The 21,796-nt window shown below is 45.9% G+C and overlaps 1 protein-coding gene across 1 annotated transcript in view; it reads right to left on the minus strand.

The window, feature by feature from the left end:
- Positions 1-21,796, minus strand: part of ACTR1A (actin related protein 1A) — a 569,768-nt gene that overhangs the window by 438,139 nt on the left and 109,833 nt on the right. Inside the window, exons 3-4 of the mRNA XM_069611673.1 lie at positions 6,390-6,465; positions 4,754-4,879 (exon numbers count right to left, since the gene is read on the minus strand). Coding sequence (XP_069467774.1) covers positions 4,754-4,879; positions 6,390-6,465 — 202 coding nt within the window. The remainder of the gene's footprint in view (positions 1-4,753; positions 4,880-6,389; positions 6,466-21,796) is intronic.

Below are 21,796 nucleotides of genomic sequence, written 5' to 3' on the forward strand. Positions count from 1 at the left end.
CTGTTTAAATCAGACACAAGCAAAGATCAGTAGCAATACTTAAACACATACAACACTACTATAAAACCTATATACAGTTAAAATTGGCCTAAAGGAATGGCACACAGTAAGGGTCCACAACCATACAGTGCAAATGTACTTTAGACAGTCCTTCACCTATCAAATCTTAACTAAGATATAGTCCAGTCCTTAAGAAGAGTGGAGCCTAGTGCTGAAAAGTATGTTCAGTGTAGACGCATGCGATTGTGCAGTAGAGCGAAAAACAGGGTCTCTTGCAGGGGCTGTAGCGACTCAGCAAAGTGGGTGAGGCAGTGAAGAATAAGTTCCCACTAATCGAGGAGGGTCTCCCCAAGAGGGCAGAACAGGGCCTCTGAGTTGGGAATGAGACAGTAGCACAGGCTACCTCGATAAAGGTGAGTGGCCCTCAGGGGACACTCATGTGTAAAAATGGATGGATGGATGCGCCAGGGGCCACCGGTAAGGGTTCCAAGTACTCACCGACCCAAGGCGCACTCCGGACCAAACTTCGGCAGTTGAGTCCACTTTGGTTGCGGGTTCAAATGCTGCAATTGTGCGGGTCTGCAGCTTTCAGCGGCTGAGATCCAGGGATGATACTGTGGCGGGACAGTGGCGATGTGTCCTCTCCTGGTGAAGGGATCAACTCGATTTCACTGCAGCACCTCTCAGGGCAAAGAGGGGTGCAGCAGCACACCCTCAAAGTTAGTCACCATGGCTGGGCAACACAGTGACCGCGTGCACTCTGGTTCAGGCATACTCTCCTAATTCTAGACCTATGGCTCCTAGGTGTACGAAACGTGGCAGGAGAGTGCCTTGGACCCAGTGCTTATGATCTCCAAGTGTCAACTCAAGAAGGCAGCAGTTCCAGAGCAAAGGTCCTGGGCAAGCTGGTCAGTTCACTGGTTGGCCCAGGAATACTTCAGAGAAGGCCCACTGGCAGCTTAAGGTGGAGGTGCCGTAAATAGTTGGTCCTACTATTCAAATGGGTCGAAGCACCTTTGCAGACCTAAGTTCGATCAGAGGCAGAGGGGTCCTGAGGGACAACAGCAGGCCAAAGATGCCAAACCTTCCAGCAGGTCACCAGCGGTTCCTCTACTCGGCTTCTTGGTTTCAGGATGCTTGGATCCTATCATAGGTTCAGTGAGAACGCAAGAGATCGACCTGATATGGGTGTTTGGAGCCTTCTCTTATCAGAATCTCCTTCGCGCCAAAACACATACAGGCACACCAGACGGGGACCAATCGCGGACCACAGTGGTCCCAGTCATTCCCAGCACACCAGAATCTCTGGCACCGAGGATGTGTATTGGAACTAGACAGTCCAGCACACATCCTGGAGGCGCACACACACACAAGGCATGCAGGAGCCTCCGAAAACTTGGCTTTTCGTGGGAGAATGCATGACCAAATAATGACCGTCCCCAGTCTGCTCGAACTGAGGAAGGTAAAGGGACAAGATGGCCAAAGGACAGAACTAAAAACCTTGGGGCCAAGCCACTATCCAGGGCCAAACGCGGTAAATGCAAAATGGTTCACAAGAAACGGTTAAAATGTATGAAAAATAACAGCTGCCACCAGCTCTGTCTAAGGCACATTTGTACTTCTACCAAAAAATCCTTTGAGGGTGTCTAGGGCCTTTGGAAACTAAAGGAAGACCCCAGTACACTGTACTGTGAGGTACTTTGTACACTGGTAACATGTTGCAAAGAAATTGCAACAATGGAAAGGACTAAGGGAAGCAAAGTCTCCCAGTACTGACTGTCTTAAAGGACATGTCAGTTTCCCCATAATAAAGTGAGCAAAAGCTCAGCGGAGTGCAGCAGAAGGCTGTGCTCCACTGGCAAAAGTCAGGCTAGGCTTGTCAGGCAACAGCAAAAGGTTGGGGGGGGGGTTCACAACTGGAGGGAAATGTACACATAAATGGGAATCTTTCTTAACAGTTGTCAAACCTGGGTCGGTGTCCTGCCCCTGGGTTAGCCTGGGGTCGGAAAGAAAAGAAAGCATATACTTACCAATGGTAAAATTGTTGTACAACCTTTAAATCACACCAACACAAGTATACACAGGGCTAAGAATGACCCCGAGGTTCTTAGCCTCTTGCGAGGCTAAGAACCTCGGGGTCATCCTGGCAACTCTCGCCCACTGCATTGCCATTTTCTGCTCAAATTTCCAGTGCTACGCTGACGACAACTCATTTTCAGGCTGCCCTCGGCCACCTCCTCTCCCTCTCTCATCTCTGATTGCCTAACTGCCATTCAAGATTGGTGTGCCGCCAATTATCTTTGTCTGAATGCCAGCAAGACGGAGATCCTCCTCATCGGCACACCTTCACCATCCTTTCCCCTCACTCTCTGGCCGGCCTCCCTTGGCCCTCCTCCTACCCCCACCTTCGAGGCTAAGAACCTCAGGGTCATCTTTGACTCCACCCTTTCCTTCTCCGCCCACATCTCTGAGGTCTCTAAAAAGTCAAATTTCCGACTGCACCTCCTTAGAGGTACTCTGCCTTTCCTCACCTTCCCCCAGAAGCTCATGGTATCTCAAGCTCTGGTTCTCTCTAGCTTGGACTATTGTAACAGCCTCTTTCTAAATCTACCTGCCTCTACTCTCCGCCATCTGCAACTAATCCAGAACAGGACTGCGAGACTTGTCCTTGGCTTCAAGCCCTGGGATCGTATCTCTCCAGCTCGGAGATCTCTTCACTGGCTCCCAGTGGATGCAAGGATTAAAATCAAAACCCTCTGCATTGTCCACAAGGCTTTCTGGGGCCTGGGTCCAAAATACCTTCAGCTATCCCTCCGCAAATACCTCCCCTCTCGAGCTCTTCGCTCCTCTACCTCCAACTCACTCAGGGTCAGTCGTTTTTCTAAGAAACGAGCTGGGGGTAGATCTCCGTCTTCGGCTGGGGCCTCCCTCTGGAACAGCCTCCCTGCCACTCTAAAACTTGAGGAGAACCATCTCCGGTTCCGGAAGCACCTCAAGACCTTCCTCTTTTCTTCTGCCTTCGCTCCCCCTCTCCACTGCTGATCTGTTCTCTCTTGGCACCGTGCACCTGGCCACCCTCTGTCTTTTGGGCACAGGTATCTGCTCATCCTGTCAACCTCCCGCACTACCTCCGGGCCACCCCTTGCACTGGGGTCTGTAGCTGTACCCATACAGCCCCCCGCCCCTTTTTCTTCCTGCACTTAACGGACCTACCCTGTCTGCTGCCTTAAAACTAGCACTTGCAAATTGCTGGCTGCATTACCACTGTTTGTTGCCTTTATTATTTATTTATTGTTATTTATCTGTTTCTCCTCTGCTTCGCACTTTCCACCTCTCCCCCTTCCATGCACTTTTCCCCTCCCTCCTCCCCCATGCACTTGCGCGTTCTCAATGTCACTGGGCCTAGTAAGATCGCTGTTTTGTTCTCCCGTTCCCCTCCCTTGCCTTGTCCCGCTCTGAAACACTTGTGTACGAGCGCGATAGAAATAAAATATCAATCCAAAAAAAAATACACACAAGTATATTGAACTTAGCTACCAAGACTCCATTCTGGTGAGAAACAATATGGATCCTGTGACTTTTGGGCACAAGGCCCCATTCATCTTAGGGTTTGGACTTCTTAAGATAGGTTATTATCTTGTGATCTTCTGGTTCCATCATTGACTGCATCTAAAATACCTGCTTTTGCGAACCCATGGTGACTGTATATATTTGCATCAGAGTGTGGTGCGAGAATACTACCCGTTAAATTAATTTCTCAGTCTGTTCAGAAGGCCTATAGTAAAAACTATTTTTATACATGACTGTATAAACTGAATTATTGTGTGCCCTACTATGCGAACTCATTGTGGGCCCCTGACCCCACTCACACTCTTGTAAGAATACACCTTGACTACTCATCCATGTACCCTGATTAGGTTTTGGCAAGCCTCTCTGAGTTCACTGTTCATTATAACTAGGGTGGCCTCCTAAAACCTGTCCACCAGGCCAGATTCTAGAAATCCATATTACCGCTAAGCATATTAGATTACTGGGTCTCCCCTCAGGCGCAGAAGGTGATGACCCGGTAGCCTTTACCTCCACTTAGCTACCAGAGGTATTGGGCCTAGACAAGGAAGAGGACCAAATATACATGGACAATTGCTACAGAGCCAAACAACGTGAAACAACAAAATAGGGGTCTTAGAAGTGGGGCAAACACTGAACATTCAACTATCCAATGTCAGAGCTAAAGAAAGAATTCTACAAGCGGCTAAAGAGACAGCAAACCTAGAGCATCAGCAGGAGAGGATTCTTCTTTTCAATACATTACAGAACTGGCAGCAGAAGATTGAAGAGGCTGAAATAGGAACTGTCCTGGACACGTCCCTCCAATGATAAATGTCTTGTACAGAGTATGTTTTTTTGGGGTCTACCTATTGAAGTGGCTAGGTTTTGTCCATCTCCTTACTTGGACTTTGCTCAGCGCCGTTGAAGGTTCATGAGTGTTATATGAGTTGGGTGAATTAACAATGTATTGTGAAACATTCAAAATATTTTCTATGTTAGCTGTATGTAGAGCTTACACATTTTTAGTTTGGCCCACTTAAACTTAAAATTCCCACTGACTCCCCTCATAAGCAGACTGCTCATGGATATGTTGCTGTTTTTCAGTCAAGATGGTTGATGTTGTGGCTTGAGGACCCTTCACATTGTAGGAAAGGCTCATGTAATATTTTTTAAAAACATTAAATAAAAATGTTAAAAAACTCACCTCCTCAGAAAATGTTTGGAGCTGGTCTTTGGAATATACATACTGCCATATCCGTTCCATATCATTCCAATCTTTTACTATTCCATGTTCCATTGGGTAGCGGATTGACAGCAAACCTCTATGTTCCTAGATGGAGGAAAAATGTTTCAGGAACTGCACAATGTATCTGTTTTATCATCCATAATCATTTGTTTTTTATATTCTTGAACTGCAAATGTGAAGGGCTCATCTAGCTTAAATATGCTATTTACATTTGACACAATCTAAACACATGTAACTAAGATGCACAAATGTAGCTATGCAGTTCAGGCACAGAGGATGTTCACTTTTTGAGGAGACTACATTTTTATGATGTGCCATTTATTTCACTCGTGTACGTTTGGTTAAGCAATCAAAACACATTATAACAAATTAGCAGCTTAATAATCATTTTCTACTGGCCAGGTTCAAGATGATCAATTTAAACATACAGCTATTATTTCAAATGAAATGACGTGCGGGACGCAAGGTTACAAAGTATTCATGCAGCAAGAAGATCATAGAGTGATGTTGGGGTGATAAGGAAAGGTCCCAATGAGAAAGAGGGGTTCATGATGCGCATGTATTTAGCATAGTTAATGAGAATGTCATGTGTACATTTAGTGTTACATCGATACATTTTAGATTTGCATGCGCGCAGCAAGATAAATGTCAAAAACAACAATTAAATATAAATGCAATATAGGTAAGGTGTGCCACAAAGCACCTAGAAACTAGGCAACGAGGAGCTTCGTAATGCACATGCGAGAAAGGAGTTTTGTAATGAAGTAACAACTGAAGAGGACGCTGTAGTTTTAAAAACATGCATGCACCGACATACCTACATGGGGGTCTCAGAGAATATAGGTTTAAGAACAGTTTGGCGAATATGGTGAAAATGTACACATCTGTATGCTGTGTGCTTTTTCATGGTTTGGCCAGGCTCTGCAGCCAAGGTTTGCGAGGTGAACTCTGCATGGCCGGGAAAACGGGTTTTTGCAAGGTTGGAGGCCGAGTAAAGGCAATGAGTAGCAGCAACATTATCAGATGGTCAGTTACAGCCAGGCTGGCTTTTTTATAACTTGGCATTATTGCGGGAAAGAGATACAATCTTTTGAAGTACATGACAGCCTGTTATTGATTGTTCAGATATGTTTGGCCATTTGTTCCTGGCAGATCAATAAACCAGGGGTCAAGAGACACCAAAAGAGGATTCCTTAAAAGTGGCGCACTACGAATATGAGCTGGTGATGTTATTTGGATAAATGTGACCAGTGAGAACGTGGGAATTAGAGAAGGTTTCAATTCATTTGTATAGGTTTGACCAATCATGTGTGGGGAGAGGATGACCTGTAATAAAATAGGCAGAGTGTTTTAACTGTTGCAAAATGTACATGATGTGAAGTGTTTGTAAGGTTGGAGGCCGTGTGGTTTAGGGAGACTTGGGTTAGTTTGACTCTACAGCATCATCTAGCTCCCCCCGGCTGATTGTACAATAAACTTGCTTTATGTAGAAACGTGCACTCGCTTCTTAAGCAGTGGGCTTGCTTTGGGTTAGGGTGATTAGAGGCCCATCTGCACAGTCACAATATTCATAAAAAATAGTCACTAAAATTACCTCTGCCTTTGGTCCGATAAAAAGGTCCCCTTCAAGAGCGCCAGCCATCACTCGAATATGCTTTGGCCTTCCAACACTGAAAAGGATTTCATAATATGGTCATGGCTCTTGGCAACACAACATTAGAAGGCTTGCAGATGAGTTGCCATCAGTTGACCCCATTTGTAAACAATAATTACAGAGCTACATAGGAATAGAGCATTTTCAACACATGGTTGAATTGAGAGCCATCATGCATTTCAGCTCTAGTCATACATAATTTCTCATCAGCAAGCTCAATACATTTCTGCAAGTCATTTTATGGTAGTTAAATCCCATTAAATTCTCCAAAAAGAGATCCTCCTCATAAATAGAACACCACTTTAGAATTATTCCACTGTGTCAGGGAGCATACAAACACACTGATTGCTACATTTTGGGATCTATTGACACATAGATATGCAATACAGGATTTAAACCCATACTTTGTAGGGCTGGAGTGAGACCTGCAGGTTATGCTGCACATACATGCCAACATTATTCATTCCATCCAGGAGACACTAGTCCAGCCCTGGTTTTAACTTTACATTCTGTGACTTTTAGTCCTGCTTTTACCCAATATAAACTAAAAGTCCTAGAATTAATGGAATGGATACTGTTGGCATGTATGAATGAATCCATATTTCAGGGAAATTAGATGACTCCTATGATAAAGAAGGATTTCAACCAATTGAAAGCACAGATCATCTCATTTGTCTTTAATCAATTACTATTAAGCATTGAATTGTGCAATAGACACTAGCCAGTCGCTAGGCAAAATTAATTCTTGATGAATATGAAATTGTGTGCTGTGCGCATTTGGATAACTGCGGGGCGAGTGCATTTTTATAACTGGCTAGTAACTTACATGACATTTTTGTTCCTGAATTAGCGGTGCATTCATTTCATTATCTGAACAGTGCAAATAGGTGGTTTACGGGGGATCCATCAGGCTTCCACTCTGCCGCTAGCCTCTAAAGCAAAGATTCTTATAGTTCTTTAAATGATTTTCAACAAAAAGGCACAACATTTGGACATTCGCCTAATTAAGAGTGGTTATTCTGCAGAATTAGGGAACGGGGGTGGAGGGGGTCGCCCAAAAGAGCAAGGTTTACTCCACGGGAAACACTTTTAACACCATCAAAATTAAATGTACAATAAACAGAAAAATGAATTGTCGCAAGTGCTTATAATTCAAATAAGCCATATCAGAAGATCAGAAAACATTGGCCATTAGACTTCGTTTGGGGCCATAACAAACTCCACTGTTTACCTTTGATATTCTTGCCTTTCCAAGCAATCTAGTACATTCCAAGCTTTTACCAAACAAATACCCAAAAGAAAAAATCAAACACACACAAGAATCTGAACATCCTCAAACACTGGCCGTGACTAGGGTCACTACCCATTGTGGTCTTGTACTACATGTAAATTCACAATCGAGGTTTTAACTTTTAAAAGCCCTGTTAGGCCAACATTTTAAAGAAAAAGAAATCCTTTGGTGGGTCCTTGATCAACCCTTTCCTTCCATTGTCCAACCATAAAGAATTGGCAGAGCCTTTTACTTTGTTTAAATAATAGTGGATCCTTAATGAATGGCATGCAATTGTCTGCAAATTGGTTGTATTAAAAGTGACTGCTCCAACATGAAGGTAAAACGATTAGCTCTTCCTTCACTCTTAAAATGGCCGCCTTCAATTACATATTTAGGCATAGTATGTACTCTGATGTTGCAACATAAAAGTGAGGATGTCCTTATGAGACATCAGCCACCCAACAAGATAACAGTTTTCAATGGCCCACGTGGCCAGTAGTGTGTATGCTAATTGTTTGCGGTTCGTCCCTTGCTTTCAAACTTTATAAAACATTGGGTAAGACCCTGAGCACTTTCTTCAATCTGCTTTTTGTGAGGGGTCAACAATGCGAGGCGGATAACTGGTTGATGATTAACATGTGCCATTTTGTTACAGAAAAAATTAAGAAAATTGCCTCACTGTCCATACTCTGCTAAGCATTTCCCTAAAGCTAAAGGGAAACACTAACACAGGATGCCTGGCCCTCACACTAAACAAATACACAAAGAACATATATTGTCATTCAAAAAAAATTAAATATTCAAAGTTTCTTGATAACATCTCAATAGCCTGGGTGAACTTCCTTCCCCAGGATTCAAAGTGAATTCTGCTCCACTGTTCAAATAAGAAACTATGTAAGATGAACTCAAATCGGTTCTTGAAGTTTCAACGTCAAAATAAAGTTGTGTTAACCAAAGTTCCAACAATAAAAAAAATCTTTTATCCTTGGTGCAATATAGACTTTCCACTTCCTCAGAACAGCACCAATGGTATTCCCAGCCACGATGCTGTGCCACCACTTTCAGCAATCCAAGAAGACTTGCCACAGTTCAACAGAAATACAACATCCACGACTGTCAGTTGAACATAGTTCTTGGTTAACAGTTAGAATGTCATTTGTTTCCAGACTAAGATTCACAGTGGGCATATTTGTCAGAATGGCTTCACAGTGTTACTGCTTCTACTTTAACAACGCCACTTCTACTCAAGTTTACCATGAGAGCAGTCTCCTTTGACTCATAGTACTCCACTTTGCTTAAGGCACTGACTACTACCACAGTTTCAGTACTTTGGACTTAAAGACAGTTTTTGACAAGATTCACTTTCAAGTACTTCAACCCCTTCAAGTAGGCAAGAAACTCTTCCTCTGAATATCTCTCTTCAAAAGGGGAAGCCTCTTAGCCTCTGTCTGCCACAACAACTTCAAATAATGTTCAACAGAAGCAAGTTTCCCTTCCTCAACTTCGCATTCACCTCTCTGCCAACTGCTAGCCCGCGTAATTACCCAGAAGCCTTGGTGCCACTGCCTTGGCTTTAGGTAATGCTTGCACACTTGTATCTTAGGCAATGTTGAACTGTTACTGGGTTCACAGTAATAGATTGCTTTTTGCTTAATATGGGGGAGTCTCCTGGCTTGGGAAATGCTTGCTCTTCTATTTAATTGTAGATATACTATCTGCTTAATGTCTTGTATGGAAAATGTATGTCTGCATGAAAGCAAAGAATCAAGTTCAGTCTTCCTTTCAAAAGGACAACTAGGCACACGCAACCATTTCTAAGATTTGAATATTAGTCTGGTCAACGTTAGATTTTCAGCAATGGGCTTTGCAACCTTTACTCTCCTTAACGAGAGTCACGCAACCATTTCTTCCCAAGGTTTACAGTCTTTAAAAGGTTTAACAAAAGGTTGTTTGCAGCGTTTGCTCTTCATGTGAGTAAAAGGAATCACCCAATACACGCAAGTGCTACTTTTCCATTGTTCCCTTATAGCTTCAACAAACAACTTCAACTCACTTCTGACTATACGCGAATGAATAGGAAACTGGATACTGCTGCCGGCAGTGCTCAAAAAAAAAAATAAGAATGCCGGGTTTCACTCACCAGCTTCTGTAATCCCTGTTCTGCTGGTCACACAACTTCCACGACTTCTGCCACAACCTCTGCTGCTTCTGGCTTCACAGAGACCCAAACCCTTCCTCGTTGAAGGTGTCTTCGGTCCAGCCACTCGTTTAAGGAGCACCGCTGGCTCCCGCGACTGACAGCCTTTCTCCGACACATTCTTTGCGCGGCAACCATGGCAATCAGGCTCATATGGGTAAAGAGTCTCTCTTCACGTCTTCTGCTGTGCAGTCTCTGCAGTTCAGAGCTTGGGGAAACAGGACCCTCTCAGAACAAGCAGGTGAAATCTGCTGTACCCATATTCCTCTGGTTCTGCTTTCTTCTTTCTGCTACTACAACACACACACTCCAGTCACAGTTCCAGCTCCCTCCGATTCCCTACACTTAAGGTGGACGTTTATGCCTCGCAGGTTCCTTCAGGTGTGGGATGTTAGGCTTAATTGCCCGACTACTGCTACAACATGCCTCTTCAGTCCTCTTCCTCGTCCCAGTACTCATGAGATTATGGGACTCGTAGTCCACAACAAAATTAGCTCTTTTAAATAAATTTAGATTAAGAGATTTAGTTCCTTTAATGTTATTTAAAGATGAATCATTAGAATATGTAATTACAGAGGAAGACAGTCTATTTAGGGCAATGCTTTCAGCTTCCTTTCCTTTATACCTTTGGGAGTAAGGAGGGTGTTTATCCTGAAATACTCAGAGAGGTCTTTCTGTGGGTAGGTTTGTTCAGGTTTTATAGTACGTGTGCCCAGAAGCACGGATCCTAAATGTGATTCAGGGACATCATAATAACAATAAGCCATTACCCGTTTTGGCAATTTGGAAATATGTTCCCTTTCAAAGGACTTCACCAAAGACTAGAGGGCACTGGGTTTCAAGTCAAAAGGGAGATGCCCTAACTTTACGATAGTTTAACACAAAAACAGGGCAAAGAACAAGTTACGCTCGTACCTGGTAAACGTTTGTTCGATGGGATGGTCCGACAACGTATTCCATATCTATGACAGTAATCACCACAGCTGTGCCGCTTCGGAAAATCTTTCGGCGTCTGCGTCCTGCGTCGATGATGTCGTTAAGCCGCCCTCGAGGACCTCCTCCGACGGCTGACAGCGTTGGATGTTACGAGTAGGACGCACGACGCCCATAGCCTCAGTTGTAGTTTTTTCACCAGAACGTGTGGCACCAGTCTTCGGCCAGTCTGACCACACAAAGCCTTGTGGAAAAGTAAGCTGCAATCGCATAAGAAATTCTGTAGCGGGGAAGGAATACGATGTCAGACCATCCCATCGAAAGAACGTTACCAGGTAAGAGAGTAACTTGTTCTTCGAGGGGATTGGGTCCTCCGACGTATTCCATATCTATGACAGACTCCCAAAGCAGTACAAATGCAAGGAGGTGGGAAAAGAATTTAGAAAACAGAAATTTAGAATGCCCATTCAAATTGCAGAGCAAAGGACCGCCTTGCCAAAGGCCAGATCCTGGCCACGGATCGAATCGAGGGAGTAGTGACGTACAAAAGTATGGACCGAAGCCCAGGTGGCTGCATCACAGATGTTACGAATAGGAACACCCCTCTGTAGGGCAGTAGAGGCAGCCATACCCCTGGTAGAATGGGCCCGTAAGCCGCACGGCGGGTCCTTACCCGCCAGCGGTAACATTCAGAAATTGCCAGAATAATCCAGCGAGACAAAGTCTGCTTAGTCACAGCTTGTCCCAAACGCTTTCCAGCGTAACCAATGAAGAGTTGATCGTCCACTCTGACCCGGGACATGCGTGAAATATAAAAACGTAAAGCTCTCCTAGGATCGAGCCTAAGGAGCCCGTCCTCTTCCCTACCAGGATGCGGAGGTAGATAAAATACCAGAAGAATAACCTTCTGGCCTAAATGAAACTCTGACACCACCTTCGGCTGAAAGAAAGGACGAACTCTAAGGACAACCCTGTCCTTATGAAACACAATGAAGGGTGGCTTAACTGAAAGTGCCTGTAACTCACTCACTCTGCGAGGGGAAGTGACCGCAACTAAAAATACAGTTTTAAGGGTTAACAGTCTCAAAGGACAAGAATGCAAAGGCTCAAATGGAGCACCCATTAGAAACTTGAGAACAAGGTTCAGATCCCAACCGGGCACCTGGAAAGGTGACGGAGGGAACACATTAGTGAGCCCTTTCAAAAACTGAGCAATTAAAGGAAGGGAGGTCCCAAATCCTTATACCTCAACCTTTCAGAAACCAAGCGTGAAGGTTGAGGGATCTGACCTCTGGATGGAGAACCTGACCCCCTCCCGTGAGACCAGATCGTCTCGGTAGGGAAGACGACGTGGAGGGCAGATGGACAAGTCGAGAAGGTCCGGGTACCACGTCCTCCGGGCCCATGCCGAAGCAATGAGGATCATCCAGGAACCGAACCTCTGCATCACTTGCGGAATTACGGGGACTGGAGGAAGCGCGTACAGCAGTGGGAATGACCACTCCACCATGAATGCGTCTCCTAAGGCTCCTCTTGGAGGAAAATCCCGCGAGCAGAACCTTTCGCACTTCCGGTTGACACTGGAGGCAAAGAGATCCACTTGAGGGGTCCCCCAAAGGGCAAAGATCTCCAGGAGAATCTCCTGAGCCAACTCCCACTCATGAGAGATCGCGCTCTGCCTGCTTAGAGTGTCCGCCGTCTCGTTTTCGTCTCCGGCCAGATGAACTGCCGAGATTAAAACTTCCTATTAGATTGCCCAGAACCAGAGCTGCATCGACTCCCTGCACAGTGGAAGTGACCCTGCTCCCCCCTTTTTGTTGAGGTAGTGCATGGCCACTGTGTTGTCCGTCAGGATCAGGACATTCTTTCCTCGCTCAGTCGGCAGAAAAGCCTTCAGGGCAAGCCTGACGGCTCTCAGCTCCAACAGATTGACATGGAGTCTGGACTCCGACGGAGACCAATGACCACTGACTGTCAACTCGTTGGCATGAGCTCCCCATCCCGTGAGGGATGCGTCCGCATGATCGTCACCTCCGGCTAGGGTAGCCAAAATGGAGCCCCCTTCATCAGATTGCCTTTGACGGCCCACCACAGAAGGTCCTGGGCGACCGAGGACGGCACCTGAACAGGGTCTGACATCGTACCGGAGGACTGAGACCACTGGAGCTTGAGTGCCCATTGCAAAGATCTCATCCGCAACCTGGCCTCTGGCACCAGAAGAATGCAGGAAGCCATGAGGCCGAGCAATCTCAAGAACTCGAACGCTGGGAGACTCTGGGCATGTTGAAATTTGTGTACCATCTGCTGATTGTGATGAGCCCTCAGCTGGGGAGGAAAACACTGCCCCAGGGACGTGTCGAGCACTGCTCCGATGTACTGGAGCCTCCGAGTTGGTGTCAAGTGGGACTTCATTAAGTTGAGGGAGAAGCCCAGCTTGCGGAGGGAGTGGCAGGTGACGGACAGATGATCCAGGACTTGCTCGGGAGAGCGCGCCCTGATCAACCAATTGTCCAGGTAGAGGTAGATGTGAATCCCCACTTTCCGGAGATACGCTGCCACCACTACCATGAGCTTGGTGAAAACCCTCGGGGCAGAGGTCAATCCGAACGGCAGGACCCGACACTGAAAGTGCGAGTCGCCAACCAGGAACCTCAGGTACTTCTTGTGCTTTGGATGGATCTGCACATGAAAATAAGCGTCCTTGAGGTCGAGAGACACCAACCAGTCCTGAAGTTGAAGGGCCTGGAGGACTTGAGACAGAGTAACCATCTTGAACTTGTCCTTCCTGAGGAGTTTGTTCAAACCGCGCAAGTCCATGATGGGTCTCAATCCCCCCCGTCTTTCTTGGAAATCAAAAAATAAGGGGAATACCATCCCTTGTTACTCCCCGCTACAAGCACCAGTTCTATGGCGCCTTTCTCCAGCAGGGCTTGAACCTCCTGCACAAGGAGCGGATCCGGACTCGGCAACGAGAAATTCCCCAGTGGATTGTCATGAGGCCTCTGCTGAAAAGGAAGACAGTAGCCGTGGGCTATGATCTGCAGAACCCACACATCTGAAGTAATGTCACGCCATTTGACAAGATGCTGTGCCAGCCTTCCCCCAACCAGCGAACCATGGGACATGGCCTCATGACTGATCTGAAGCGGCTGCGGCGTTGCCTGAGGGCAAAGGGGCAACTGCCCGAGTGGCCTTGGCACCTCGAGTACCCTGCTTTCCACCTCTGGCACTCCTACGGTGGCCCATTTGACTGGCAGCTCCTCTCGCTTTACCAAAGGATGAGTAATAACGAAAGGAACCTCCCATCCATTTTTGTCCCCTAAGACGAAAAGGCGGAGCTTGGCGAACTGCAGCGCCCAACAACTTTGCTGCAGCTTTGGAGGTCTGCAACCTCTCAAGGCGCTCGTCAGCCTTGCTGCCAAAAAGATGTTCACCGTCAAAGGGAATGTTGAGGAGCCGGGCCTGCACATCAGGAGCAAACCCCGACTTACGCAGGTTTATGTGGTTGCGGATTACGGCGCTTGCCGCCATGGACCGGCTGACGCAATCTGCCATGTCAAAACCCCGACTGAACGGCCTCATACATGGCGTCCTTGCCATCCTGGACCATAGCAAGAAAACCATCCCGTTCGTCCCCTTCGGGAATATGTTCAGCCGCTAAGGAAACACAGTTCCACAGAGTGTGTGAAACTTGACAAGGCACATACAGAGTTGGCCGCCTGAAGAGCCGTACCCCCCTGAAGAAAACACTTTCTTCGCCCAACCATCAAAACGCGTGTCGTTCCCATCAGGAGGGATGGTAGGATACGACGCCTGCTTTGCTGGGGCCGTAGCCGCCTGCACCACCAAATTCTCCGGAGTGGGGTGCTTGGTTAAGAAGCAGGGGTCGCTACTGGCTGGGCGGTATTTTCGAGGCAAAGCTTGCCCACTGCCGGGAGACTCTCCGGAGCAGTCCAAACCGCCGCCACCCTCCTCTGTAGAGCCATATGGAACGGCAGTACCGGGTCAGTTGGTGGACTTTGGTCGAGGATGTCCGTGAGGTCATCCTGAAGAAAATACCCTGGGGGAGCAGACCACCCCAAGTACTCTGTGACCCTAGACATAAGGTGCCGGTACGAGGAGTCTCAATGGGTGCCAGGCTCAGGCCTACAAAACTCCACCTCCGGAGAGGTGTCCAGACCACTGGCGTCGTGCAGGGACTGACACGTCCTCAATCTGACTATGGCCCAAAAGAATCTCATTTGGCACCGTATCAGGAACCATGCAATCATCAGAGCCCTCATCCTCCTCCGAAATGTACTCAAGATGGCGGAAAGTGGGCACAGAATGTGGAACAAAGCCATGCTTGACCTTGGCCAGAGCCTTTCTAGGGGGTTCCACCGTGCCCCGGGATACCCCTGTCGAAACAGCCGCGAAAGGCGTCGAGTGAATCAGCGTCGACACAGGCCTCGAGTGCGGAGCCACGAGCGTGCCTCTCGATATCCTGGGCGCCAATGGCGTCGATGACTTCCTCAGAGGTGGAGCCTCGAGAGAGTCCCTCGACGACCTCAGCGCCACAGGCGTCAACGTCTTCCTCGAAGACATCACAGGATCACACGGTCTCGAGCGTGTCGAGGACCGGGACCTGGAACGGGCATGACTAGAACGATTCCCTTTGTCTGAGCGAGACCGCTCCCGTGAATCGTGCCGACCACCCGAGCCCGAAGGCGTACAAGCGGTGTCTAGTCCAATCACGACGACCCCACTCGGTGGCGCGGACGGACCAGTGCCCTGCGATTCGAGAATCGCTAGCATTTTCTTACCGAAGGAAGCCCATTCCTCCGGCTTCAAATGCTTGGTGGGATAAGCGACCCGCCGACGGGCGTAGTCCTCGGATGAGGACGGGGAAGGCAACCGATGACGGCGCTTCCGGGAGTGCCTCGAAGAGGCAGAGGAGTGGCGGGACCCACTCCGGGACCGAGACCCACTGGACCTCTGACAATGCGGAGAGTCGCCCCTCGAATCGTCCGTCGAAAACCCCATGGACCTTGACTTCCAGGGCGTGGACACCTTACCGACCGACAGTTTCTTCTTGCACTCCCGCAAGGCTTTGGACGTAAGTGACTGGCAGTCGACACAATCATGCATGTCATGGGCCTCCCCGAGGCACCAGAGGCAGGCGTCGTGCGAGTCCGTCAACGACATCTTGGACCCGCAGTCCCCGCACTTCTTGAAGCCTGGACGCGGGGTGGAAGTAGAGGTAGACATCTCGAAGTATGACTTAAACTTCACAAACAGGTTCGAAGAACCGAAAGAACAGAAACTCCAAAGAGTCGAGGCATGCCAAGATCTCCGAAGAGAACACGCTCGCGGAAAAAACGGAACTTAGGCTACGGGCGTCGTGCGTCCTACTTATAACATCCAGTGACGTCGGCCGTCGGAGGAGGTCCTCGAGGGAGGCGTATCAACATCATCGACGCAGGACGCAGAAAGACTTTCCGAAGCAGCACAGCTGTGGTGATTACTGTCGTAGATAGGGAATAGGGATGTAACAGTATTACGGTATACCGTTAAAGATACCGTGAACCACTTAATTGAACAATAATAACCGTCACATTGTTAATACCGGTATACCGTTCATACCGTTAAGTGTGCTTTTCAATCTGATTTGGAAAGGCTGCAGTAAGCAAGTGCTGCGCAGTCTTGGTCTTGCACTGTTGGATGTGCCGTCTGCCAAGTAGTTTCAGTTGGAGCAGTTTTTAATGCCATTCCATAAACCACACATGCCTGACACAAAATCAATATGTTAGCAATAGGAAGAATAAATACAGTGCCAAGAAGGAAAAGGGTTTACTTTGGGTTGGCGGTTTGGGGTTTATATATTCATAATGGATAATGTTTTCTAAACATATGACAATGGGGGATTTCCCTGGTTCCATCATTGAATTTACATATAATAAGTCACAGTGCGAAATTTACTCATCTCTGTGGGTATTCCCTGCTGCCATACCAAAGTGTAACATGTCCGTGATTACTGAATACCTTTTGGCCCTCAAGTAAACTAAAGGCTGTAACGTAAAGAGAGAGTGCGTGTGTGCGTATGCGCACAAGCGTATACTACCATCAGACTCCATTGATCTGTGGCATGCAGGTCATCAAGATGGCAACATGTTCATCTTCACCAGTAGCCAGTGGGGGGGCTAAAAGCTGAAATGACCACTTAAGAAAAGCTATTCAGTTTGCTTTGCCAGGTGCAGCAGGGCTCCACCCACCCCTCCTCCTCCTCTCCACACGTGTTTGTGTGTTTGGTGGAAGCAAGGGGTGGCATTTCAGTGGAAAGTATGTTGAAAAGCCCAATTCTGGCCCTGGGTGCCTGGTTTTGTTTGTGATGATAAATCTGAATTTATGACCTTTTAGAAAATATTTGTTAAGATTAGTTAACTCCACCTGCTATACCGCGATAACCATGATATACTGTCATTTGGCAAGAAGGTTATTGTACCGTCATAAAACTAATACCGTGACACCCCTAATAGGGAATACGTCGGAGGACCCAATCCCCTAAAAACACATCTGTAAAAGATTTTTTTACTACAGCACAGAGAACAATTCAGTCTCATAAGTAGTCCAAGGAGGCAAAGCTTTGAAGGAAGACAGAAGGATAGAGCAATTTTCTTTCTATTCCTGCCTATTTTATGTCTAAAGCTAGGTAGCGCTGGTCTACTGCTTATCTAAAAAGGGACAGTATAAGGAAATTAAAGAGTTACTATCAATTTAATCAATATGCAAAACATGCAGCCTTGTCCTTCCTTGACCACACTCTCCCATTTAGATAGGTATATGGGAAGAGAAAAGATGTCAAAAAAAGAACACCTAAGGCAATTGTTCAGAAATCTATTGTGGGTATGTAGTAATTTAATGACGCATAGAGTATATGATTAACCCTGGTGTACTTGCGTTAAAAAAGCAAAGAAACAAAAAAAAGACAAGACAAACAATTCCTCACTCTCAGTTTTGTGATAAATTGGCTTAGCAGCAAGTGGGGAAAGTAAAAGATTGCTCAAAAACAAAAAGGTAGGCCGAATTGTGCCTCCTGTATGTAGCAACCACCGTCTACCAGTTTCAGTGGAACAAATGCAGATAAAGCCACTTTCACCAGGACAGTATTTGTTTAAAAACTGGTACATTCATGTGTGTAATGACCAGAAAGAACTTGGGTGGCTTGTACTTTACCACTCTTCAAAACGCCATGGACTGGAAAAGCTTGTGAGGGAACCTGGAATGCAAAGAATAAACCATGGTAACCTCTCTGCTGTAGTTCCAAGTTGATTGGCTAAGAATATGCAAATGGTTACATGCTATTCTCACAAGTACTATATTGTTGGTACAAAAAACACATCATACTGAAAAAACGAAACAGTAGTTTCAATCTGTTCAATTGGTTATGAGGTCACCGGATCATCACCTCTTTAATATTAAGCGTATTAATAGTTAACTGTTATTTAGTGAAAAAAGCTGACTGACCTTACATTGGCTCCAACACAGTCAGTGTTCTATTAAACAGTTTCATTTACGTGTACATCTCCAGTCTTAGGGGAACAATGTCATCCACTGGTGGCACTCTATATGTGGGGGCAAGAAAGAAGGGAATGCATTTGTTCATGGTCTCGTTTTTTGATCCACCAGTTGGATCGTGTGCATATGTTGATTTTTGGAAAACAAGCTAAGTTAAATGTATCGTAATAGGTATCAAACTTAGCTATTGAATCCTGCATGGAGGGATGCATCTTTTGTTCGATCTTTAAGGCATTAGAAGTGCCATAGAAATGTCGAAGACAAGGACCATGCACCCAACCGAGGTTTAAATTCACATTATGAAGGGCACATTGTCCTATTATTTTCGAACTAAGCTGCTCACTTGGGGCCTCTTAGCACACATCTATGCTGGAGTTAGAAGTACAAGCAGCACTTACTTGTTAAGACAATGCGTCTGCTCCAAATTGGACACGTCCGCGTAGTGGTACAATCTTATCAGACTCGCTGTTATTCGGGTCCGTGTGTGTCTGTAATGGTTCCTACATTGTCATGGTAATACAGGTCACATGTCTGAGTCATGTGAAACGCACGTAAAATGTATGATGCGTGCAGGCGCAGACACATCAAAGAGATGCTAATTTGGTAGCCAGTCAGAAGTTTAAACACGCGCCCGGAAGTTAGGCTGTAAATATTTAAACTTAATGGGGTTGACACACGACTAGGTCATGCAATAGGTACGCCCATCTGGTCTTCAATTTGGAAAAATCCAGTAGTCAATTTAAAGACAGCAAATACAACCAATATTATCCTTTTTAAAGAGGGATTTTGTTATTTAATTGTGCAAGAATATCTATATAGCACGTGGGTGTAATAACTAACCGCGTTACTATAGCACTGTGGGTGCAACCGTAAAAAAAAAAAAAAGGAGAGATCAACTGTGGCCTGAACTGCGTGTAGTAATTCTAAATGATAGAACAAGTGGTGAATCACTAATAAGCCCCATTTAGACTGTCCCGGGGATCTAATCATGCATACCCGTCATGCTAGGTTAACATTCATAGAGACTGCCATGGTATGGTCTCATTCAGCCCGTTCTGATCTGTTTTCATACAGAATATCCATTTTTTCTCACGTTTGAGGAGTATGCAAGTTATGTCTCCCCCTCGTCTGGGGCATTTTACTCTCTCAATTACGTTCCATTCAATATCCTGTGCCTTATGTCTCATCTGCTGAAAATGATCCACTAGCGGGGAATTGTCCCGATTTGTTCTGATGCAGGACATGTATTCCTGTATTCGTTTTTCACTGATCTGCTTGTCATGCAGATAAAAATGAGTTTGCAAGGGCATTGAATCATGTAGACGACATTCGAGGTGTTACAGTTGGTTAGTGAGTTTTGTTTCAAGGGGGTTCTTCGACCCCAACTGTAATGTTTTTGTACGTTTGGTCAGCGGCAAACATTGCACTGGCCAGAAGGTCGAGGGAGAGGACAAGACTTGGGCTCTCCCAGGATCACGAGGAGCAGGGGCAAAGGACTCCAGCAACAACAGAACTATTAGTGATGAACCTTTCAAGAACTACTCTTTCAAACGCTGAGGTGAAAGAAAGGCCTCCGTTTTCTGCCCACAGCGGAATATACTGCTTTTCAAACACAAATAGAATTTTCGAAACCCATGAGGAACATCCGATTATGCCAATTTTTTGGCGACCAAGATTACAATCCGGATTTAGATAGGGAAACAGACGTCACTGGCCTACACCCAAAATCCACATTCTATCCACATATCATTTCCACCGAATCCATCACCTTTGAAAAGGCCATTCTCAAGAAATTGGAAATAATTGAAAAGGAAGACAAATTCACGTTTCAGAACATTTCCAAAGAAGAGTGTAATGCCCTATGAAACTTGAGTGACAGCGAAGTGGTAAGAAAACAGGCCGACAAAGGCGGAGCAATCATTGTCATGAATCTTGAAGACTGTGATCAAATGGTGACCTCGTTCCTTGACAACAGAGAACATTATCAAATTCTCCCCGGTGATCCGTCGGACATGCTCTGGACTACCATCACAGGCTTAGTCGAAGAAACAGCATGCGAAGGTTAGATCAGCACGAAAGAAGCTGCCTTTTTGTGTCCAAAATACCTGCATTCTATGCACTGCCCAAAGTACACAAGGGCACCCTCCCCCCCACCAGGACGACCAATAGTGACCAGTATTGAATACATCTTAGAGCCTCTATCAGAATTTGGTGACTTTTTCTTAAGGCCAGAAATTCCCAAAATGAGATCCTATTTGAAGGATACTACCAGAATTTTGAATATGCTCAACAACGTAACATTCGACCCAGACACCCAGTTCCTAGTCACGCTTAACATATAAGCTTTATATATCAACATACCACAGGTTGAAACACTATAACGTAATCCACCAGCTGAATATACCACCACAGTTCATTTTACAACTAGCAGAAATTGCCCTCACCAAGAACTTTTTCCTTTTTAAGGATAACTTTTTTCAACAATGTTAAGGCACCGCGGTGGGGTGACCGATGCCCCCTCCTTGGCTAACCTTTATGTGGCAGAGTTTGAGAAAAAGTACATCTATCAAGCCTCTAACCCCTTCCGATCGCAGGTCACTTCATGGACCCGGTATATAGATGATGTCCTGGCAATATTTACTGGCGATGAAACTACTTTTGGGGACTTCATGATGTGGCTCAACTCAAGCAACAGATACTTAAAATGTACATATAGTACCACAAAACATATCACCCATCTCCTCGATATTGACATAAGAGCAACGCAGGGAAAACTGGCTACTACAGTCTTTAGAAAACCTACAGACCGCAACTCACTTTTGGAATATTCTAGCTTCCATCCAAAAAGACTCTGTAACAACCTTCCATTTAGCCAATTCCTGCGATACAGGAGGAACTGCTCCAGTCTCCAAGAATATGACAATCAAATGTCCTGACCGATCGGCTCCTTGAGCGAGTTTATCGAAAAAAAGACAATAAAACAAGCTAGAAAACGGGCCAGGAACATCCAGCGCAACATAACTTTGCAACAGAAAAAACACCCGGAAGGCCCCAAAACTAGCACAGTAGTATTCAGTTATTCTAGCAAAATTAACTGCATTAAAAAGGAAATTATCAAACTGTGGCCCATATTGAATGTAGGCTTTGTCAATTTGCCATCACCTAGGTTTGCAATAAAAAAAAAAAAAAAAAAAAAAAAGAGGCAAAATCTCTGAGATACATTGATACATTCATACCAACCTCCGGAGAACATAGCACAGCAAACTACTCTCTGGGACACAACTGCCCCTCTGGGCCACTCTCCTTGCGGCCAGTGCAATGTTTGTCCGCTGACCAAACATACAAAAACATTACAGTTGGGTCCAAGAACCCCCTGAAAACAAAATTCAC

Source organism: Ambystoma mexicanum, chromosome 8 (assembly GCF_040938575.1).
Source record: "Ambystoma mexicanum isolate Mex_15411 chromosome 8, UKY_AmexF1_1, whole genome shotgun sequence".
Lineage (NCBI taxonomy): Eukaryota > Metazoa > Chordata > Amphibia > Caudata > Ambystomatidae > Ambystoma > Ambystoma mexicanum.